Raw genomic sequence first — 8,090 nt, forward strand, 5'->3', positions numbered from 1 at the left:
ATCTTTTAGTGTTTGTGTGTCATTTTCATAACACTTTTACAACATCATTACTAATGATTCATAAGTTCCATTCCAGGTTTGGATCCTCCAGCACTTCCCACGCATAGCAGGTTGGTCATGTGTTTCAACCTACACTGATGATATGACATGTGCTTCTGCATTCTCCCCGCTCCGAGGCAACCAGGCGGAGAAGTCATACCGAGTGTATCCTAACCGCTTGGTAGCAGAGAATATACACTTACATACATATGTTAATCACTGTGAGATGGATCCCTTTGGCAACATAGTCTAATACTCTAAATGGTTGTCTTGCGGTTCACGTCTGACATATCATCATATGCCTGAGTGCGTCATGTGGAAGTTTGACTACATGCATTATATCCCCAGAGACCATCATGAGTCTGCTCCTCCCGCTATGATATGTAGAGATATGGATATCATGTTTGATGATTATCTTAATCATATGGTACCGGAGGATGCACAGAGTATCATAGCTCATAGCGACTAGAGTGTTGTACATGATGCTCCAAGATATCCACCTAGGCTAACTCACCAATAAATATTAGAGGAGGAGTAAGCTATGACAGATGATGTCGTTGATGTGTTTCCTAGATGTCGTTGTATCATGGAGATCGGTCATACATATATAGACATAAGACTTTTTCCAGATGGCTCAGAGGCGAGGGACGTTCTAGATGCCATGATTGCGGAGGCACGAGAGGCACTGCAGTACTGGAGGTAATGTAGGAATGGGGGCCCGATCCGTCATACGCAATGGTTTATAGTATTTGTATTCTGGATTTATTATCGGTTGTATTTTATTATGACTTATTTTGACATCATTATGTACTTTTATTACGTTATATATGTCATTTTCATCATATCAGTTGTATGGTTTAATTTATGCAACAAAAAAAATACTTTACCCGTCTCATAAAGTGTTTTATTTCCACTTTTTCTCCGTCTCAAAATTATTGTTCATTTACAATACAAATGTAATATATATTAATATTTTCCCACTACTATATTTCTATTTATTAACTTTCACTTTATTAAACTATTCTATTAATATAATTAATAAATATATTTTAATAAATGTTATTAATTTTATTATTAAAATCAACACATCTAATCATTTTCTTAAGAATTATACATTACTTAAATATAACATTTTTTATGAAATGGGAAAATAGTATAACTATAAAATATCGTCAAATTCATTAGAGCATATCTAAATCAAAGTAAAAAATTATATCAGGTGTGATTCTGAAGATGTATCTCTAAATTATATCTTAATTTATTTATAGAAAAAGGAGATTCGAAAGAAATCCATAAAATAAATCCTAATATTACAAAAATACATCTTTATAATAAATTTAATAAAAAATCTCAAGTGTCATTCAATTTTAAAATTTTGAACGACAATGCGTCTGGATTTTGAGAGACAATTTCAAAAAATTTATAGGATGGTTTTTCATAAATATTTATGGTGGGATTAGGAATTCCTATTTTAATTTAGTGTGGACTTTTAATTTTAAGACTAAGGAAGATTTTTGCACAAAAAGAAAAACGATAGACGGTTAATTTTTGTTGGTAAGATGCGTACACGCAATCAGAGCGGAGAGGATCTAAGAAACAAAGAGGGCCACAACCGAAGAAGATTCAAGTGGGGTCCACATACTACAAGTGTCAAGTTCAGCAACACATAACCGTCGCAACCTCCACCTTCAAAATCAAAACTATTCTACTCTACCATGCCATTCCCCTCCAAGATTAAACTGAAAAAAGAAATACGATGATGAAAACTATTGGTCACAATTTGAATCTAGATGTTAAAGCTGTAATAAACTTTCCACCTAAAGGAAAAATACCAAAACCGATAACAACATGGAAGAGGAAGAAGGTGTGGTTTGAGGTTGAAGAGGTGAAGTTGAAAAGTAAGCTAGAATCTGTTACAAAAAGTGCTTTTGGATTCGGCGTTTCGGCTGCTCTTTCTTTCTGTATTTTCTTCCACGCGCCACCTGCTCTCGCTCAATCGCTTACCGTTGCTTTTCCCGTTTCACGCGCACCGGAGGTGTTTTTTATTTTCACTCTCTCAATTTGAATAACTAATTGTGATAACTTGTTAACGTGAACATTGCTAAGTCGAAAAGGATTTGTTGATAGGTAAATGCAGTTCAGAGAACTCTTGTTGAAGCATGGGGTTTGATTCGAGAAACATTTGTTGATCCTACATTTAATCATCAAGGTATTATCAATTCGTAGCAATTTAACCTAATTTTGTAGCAAAACCTTTTATCTCGACAATTCATTCGATCAAGAAATAATGTGTGCGTAAATAATGAAACGTATATTGGTATTACATGGATGAATGGATGGATGAATAATAAAATGTAGAGTTTTACTTGTAGATTGGGATATGAAGTTGCAACAAACGATGGTGGAAATGTTTCCTTTGAACTCAGCTGATGCAGCTTACACAAAAATTAGTGGAATGCTTTCTACACTTGGGGATCCTTTCACTAGAATCATCACTCCAAAGGTCTTCTTACAACTAACACTTCTTTTTTTAGAATCTCAATCTTGCTTACTTTCTTGATCAACTGGAAAAGTAACTAACTCGAGATGGGATCATAGCATAGTAGTCAATAGCGGTGCTATCCCACTATAGCGGAGTGGAGCAAAGACCGACTGCTATGGGAAGAGCCTTAGTGGCACAGAACACTATAACAGCCGCTATAGGGTAAATAGCAGGATAGCGGAGCAAAGCGGGCCTGGAGCGATTTTTGTCCTGCTATCCTTTTTCACTCTAAAAAGATCGAAATTACCCCTTAAATTTACAATGTTTTAAGGGTAGTTTTGGGTTTTTCAATTAAATTTTAGTTGAGACTCAACTTTAACCTTCCTTATTGATATTTGCTTTGATTTATGAATATATTATGAATTGAGTTATTTGTTTAATTTTACATTAAATATATGTTTACAACGAGAAGAGAGCTAAGAAAACTCTTTTTTTAAAACTCTCAACACTCACTCTCGTATTGGATGAAACACGCGTGGGTCTCTCACTTTGTAAATGGATCCCACATAAAGTGGTAGGACCTGCATGTGTTTCACCCAATAAAGAAGTGAGTGTTGCAGAGATTGTTGAAAAGAGAGTGTTGTTAATTTGTTCCAAAGATAATCAAATAGAGTGGTCATCCCGCTATCCCACTTTTGGGGTTGGCCGCTCCCCGCCGCTATCCGATAATGACTACTCTGGATCATAGATCCAATAGTAATTTTGCATGTTCTAAAGTGTTGCTTTCATGTGTCAGTGTAACAAGTTTTACTTTGACAGTGTCTAAAAATTTTACTCAGGAATATCAAGGATTTAGAATTGGAAGTGATGGAAACATACAAGGAGTTGGCCTCTTCATAAATGTTGAACCTACAACAGGACATTTGGTCAGTTACTTGCAAACATCACTTTCAATCATTTTTCAGCTCTCAAATACATTCAAATTTTCATGCTTATTGTTCTAGTGTCATTTGATTATGCTGTTGACCCCTAATAGTTTTATTTTTCACTTTTCTCATTTAAGATTCTTGGCAACAAGTAGAATTAGATATCAATCATAGCCATGCATGCCTTGCTTAATCTTTCTTTATTGTAATACAAAGTTAGTTTATTACAAACCTGTGTTCATTTCTGTTTTCAAATTATGATTGTTTCTTCTTTAAAAAAAATTAAAATCACAGGTTGTTTTGTCATGCATAGAAAACAGTCCAGCTTCCCGTGCCGGTATTCATCAAGGAGATGAAATAGTTGAGATAAATGGTACTGACCAAGTATATCTAGTTCTTTTCTTTTCTCATTTATTTACCTATTTACTTCTAGTGTTCTGTAATTATTTGTTCTAAAATATTTAATTTGGAAACAATGTAGAATTATGATGTAACATAACAAGTGATTTTCTTTTAAGTACTTTTAGTTCTTGGAACATATATACTGTGAAGTGAAGATTTGTCCCTGAGATCGAATAGTAATTTTCATTTGTTGGAAAATGGATCTGATTCTGCAGGGGAAGGGCTTGATGGCATTGATAGTGAAGGTGCGGCACAGAGGCTTAGAGGGAATGCCGGGACAACCGTTACAGTAAAGGTTCATTGTGAAATTAGTTCACGGTTCCATTTTTTGAACTATTGAGTTATGTATCACATATTTTCTTAAATCACCTTTGAAACTTTGTTTTCTTATGTTGGGTAGAGTTCAATTTTCATCTCGCAGTTTCCTTTTCTCGGGTTAGGGGTTATTTCAACCTTGACTTCTTCCAAAAATAGACATAGTGTATTCTTTCCAATCTTTTTGAAGCATTTGAGCTTAGTGCTCGAAGCTAACTTGAAAATTTATCTTCTCTAGGTCAAAGATTCGAGTAAAAGCTCTTATATCCGAGAGGTAAAGTTGACAATTTAGTGATTATGATGATTAATAAAAATGGTAACTCATTTCTTATATTTTACCTTATGTTCTTGTATGTACAAAAGCATTTACTCTACTGAAAAAAGTCCCTTTTTGTTTGAATTTCAATGTTCCGTTGCTGATATAATATACTTGAAGGTTAATCTTCCAAGGGAGCTTATCAAGCTCTCTCCAATATCCAGTGCCATTATCCCTCACAAATCCTCAGAAGGGCAGGTGATAAAAACTGGCTATGTCAAATTGTCAACCTTCTCTCAGGTGAGCAAAAGAATCAACTATAAAATTAAATTAAATTCTATATTCGGCTAAAATATAAAATATTTAAACCAGCTACCATTTTGCTCTCTAACTGCTTTTCATATACACTATATAGAGGGTCTGTCTAGATTGACTTATTTGAATTTATTTACAGACATATGCGCTTGTGAGACTGTTTGGCCGAGCTTATAGAAACACATGTCCATAAGCTATTTTTTGTTTATTTCCATAAGCTCTACATGATAGCTTATGAAAACAGCTTATAGGCCCTATGAAAATAGTTTGATTTTAGTTTACCTTTTGTTATAAAAATAGTTTATGCATAAAACATTTATATGATAAGTGTTTATGTTATAACTTATAAGCGCTTAATTAAGGTGTTTGTTCAAAAGAGGTCATAAACTTTTCTTGTTCCATATTGATTATTGACAGAGTGCTGCTGAAGACATGCAGAATGCTATCCAGGAAATGAAAAATCAAGGAGTACACTCATACATACTTGATCTCCGTAACAATCCCGTAAATTACCTTTTCATGGAAAATTATATTATTTTATCTTATCTCTAGATTAGTCTAACTGTAACATACAAGTGACGTCCTTGTTTCTTTGACGTAATTTTGTTGCAGGGAGGTTTGGTAAAAGCAGGCCTTGATGTTGCTCAGATGTGGTTAGATGGAGATGAGACTCTGGTGAATACAATCGATAGAGATGGGAACATGTCACCTATTAATATGATCAATGGACATGCTATAACACATGATCCACTTGTAGTGATTGTGAGTTCTAACAATAGTTGCTTAATTTACATCTTTCACATGTTGATTTTCTATAAACATTAAGATTACCTATGGTTAATTTACTAGTTTGATGCATGACAATTTTTGCATCCTCAACAGGTCAATGAAGGAAGTGCAAGTGCCAGTGAGATCTTAGCTGGGGCATTACATGATAACGGACGGGCAATTCTTGTAGGAAACAAAACATTTGGAAAAGGAAAGATTCAGGTATCGTTAGTCTCTTTTGTTATATAATGGTCAAAAGTTCAAGATAATATTGAAGTAACATCAAAAGCAATTTTCTGTCAATCTTATGGCACGTATCGCTTTCATTGCAGAGTGTCACACAGCTTCACGATGGTTCGGCCCTCTTTGTTACAGTTGCAAAATACGTATCACCGGCTCTTCATGACATAGATCAGGTCGGGATAACGCCAGACGTGCAGTGCACAACAGAAATGCTTAATTCAGCAAAAGAACTTTCAACCAAAGATAAAACCTCAATCTCATCTCTTGAAGCAGATTCATGCATTATGGTAGCTGAACATGAGTTGGATATGGAGTCAAAGGGAACTCTTTCTTGAACATTGTCTTTTTCTTCCATTTTCTTTCCAATGTTCAAAGTTGAAAGGAAAGTTATTTCAGTGCTGCTAACTTTTACAACGCTATGTTGTAATGCATCAGTATATAAAATAGAGAGACCAATTGTGTATATATCATTCAATAGAATAATAGAAAATTTACCTTTTCTATTACAAGATTGAGAAACAGATAAGTTATGAAGAATTCAATTAAAGGAAACAACAAAAGTAATCAATTATTAAGGAATTCAACAAATACATAACATATATCAGATCACACCAATAGGAGAGTACAAGTTACATGCCTACTACAGTACTGCTCATAATAAAGCTAGTTTTCAATACAATACCATTTTCAACAAACAAGCATAAACTTTTTCACTTCAACATGAATGCCACAAGAGAAACCAAAACAGAAGAACATAAGACCATCTTAGAAACAGGTAAAGCAAACCCATCTCCAGCCTCCAATTGACCTGTTGGTGCAATCTCTGAATCTTGTGCCACAATGTTTGTCACACAAAACATGCCAATGATCATTACTGCCATCAAAATGTTAGCAGTAAAGCTACCAAATGAAGCCATTTTCAGAGAATATGGTTGTTTTATCTGTGCCAAAGAGATTGAAGAGGATTTGTTCAATGTAGGAACCAAGACATGAACTTATATAGCAATGAGGAAAACTTGTTCAAGGTTACACATCAAAAGACCATCATTTTAAAGTTGGTGAAATGGTACATTGAACATTAAGTATTTCTAATGTTATTATTTTTTTGGTTAAGGATGTTAATACCCCACAAGACCAATCAATGCTAGTTGGCTCAGGATGGCATATCAAACCCAAAATAAGGGACTAACACTTACATATCCGACACTTCAGATTAAAGATATAATAGATATCCGCACATACATGATACTTAGCTATGTGATTACATGCAAACATTTCTATTTTCTTAAAATATTAACGGTATTTACGTGTCAGTTTTAATATTGTATCTGGTATCTGATATTTGTGTTAGAGATTCATTATACCCTTGAATTTGCCACATATTAACAGTATTTACGTGTCAGTTTCAATATTGTATTGATATCTGATATTTGTGTTAGGGATGCATTATACTCTTGAATTTGCCACATGGGATTGATGGATTACTTGTGCATTTGGACTCTTAAACTATTTTGATGAAGCTATTGGTTACTTAGAAAGGAAAAAAAGTGAAAAGAAATGTGAAAGGGATTATTTGGCTGTCTATGTTTCTAAAATGAGTGCAATTGGTGGGAACTCTCTTTCAGTCCAGCCATTTGATTGACATAGCAACGGTTCTGATTGGTTTAGAAAGCTTCTAGAAATAGTTTCATTTGGAAATTGAGAAAGACATGTAGCTATTTAGAGAAGTTACAAGAAATTTAGAATTTTACTTGGACCATTTTAAGCTGTTTGTCAAAATCATTTATAAAGCTACTTAAATTTATAAGCCACTGGTAAAAAAAAGTTAATATGCTATTGTCCTGAAATCATAACTCAACCGCAGAAGCCAATATTAATAAAATTGAATATCATCATTAAAATTTAAACCCTAATACTCCCAATTATATATGTGGCTGTTTAATAGTTATTACTTATTATAATTTCTTCTACGAATCAAAAGAAAAATAAGTTACTTTAATAAAAAATAGTATGCTACCAAGTAAATTCAATTGTTTATTATAATCAAATTGCATTCAATAATATAGTTGGCAAAATTTTGATTTTTTCCCTCTCTTTGCAAGGATGTTTAATTTTTCTTTTTTTTCTCAAAAGGGTTTAACTCTTCTAAAATTAACTCTAAAAAAAAACTCATGAAAAGTGAACTGAAGAAAATCTTATATATAAAAAGTAGTAAGTTATTGAAGAATAATTTGGAGCCAAAACTAAAGTTAATTTACTAATTTAATTTATTAATATTTATTTATTTCTTATTATTATACAATAAAAATTTCCACAACTAGCCAAAATTATTTATTATTAACCA

General features: G+C 33.3%; 1 protein-coding gene across 1 annotated transcript; it reads left to right on the forward strand.

Moving 5' to 3' along the window:
- The first annotated feature begins 1,634 nt into the window (after positions 1–1,634).
- LOC127091555 (carboxyl-terminal-processing peptidase 3, chloroplastic) lies at positions 1,635–6,686 on the forward strand. Its single transcript, XM_051030220.1, has 12 exons — positions 1,635–2,074; positions 2,167–2,248; positions 2,412–2,542; positions 3,361–3,447; positions 3,742–3,820; positions 4,065–4,144; positions 4,403–4,438; positions 4,601–4,720; positions 5,153–5,239; positions 5,348–5,497; positions 5,618–5,725; positions 5,836–6,686. Exons 1-12 carry the CDS (start codon positions 1,796–1,798, stop codon positions 6,079–6,081), a joined length of 1,485 nt encoding a protein of 494 aa, XP_050886177.1. The 5' UTR covers positions 1,635–1,795; the 3' UTR covers positions 6,082–6,686.
- Positions 6,687–8,090: the final 1,404 nt, after the last annotated feature.

The sequence above is a fragment of the Lathyrus oleraceus genome, chromosome 6 (genome assembly GCF_024323335.1).
Source record: "Lathyrus oleraceus cultivar Zhongwan6 chromosome 6, CAAS_Psat_ZW6_1.0, whole genome shotgun sequence".
In the NCBI taxonomy this organism is placed as follows: domain Eukaryota; kingdom Viridiplantae; phylum Streptophyta; class Magnoliopsida; order Fabales; family Fabaceae; genus Lathyrus; species Lathyrus oleraceus.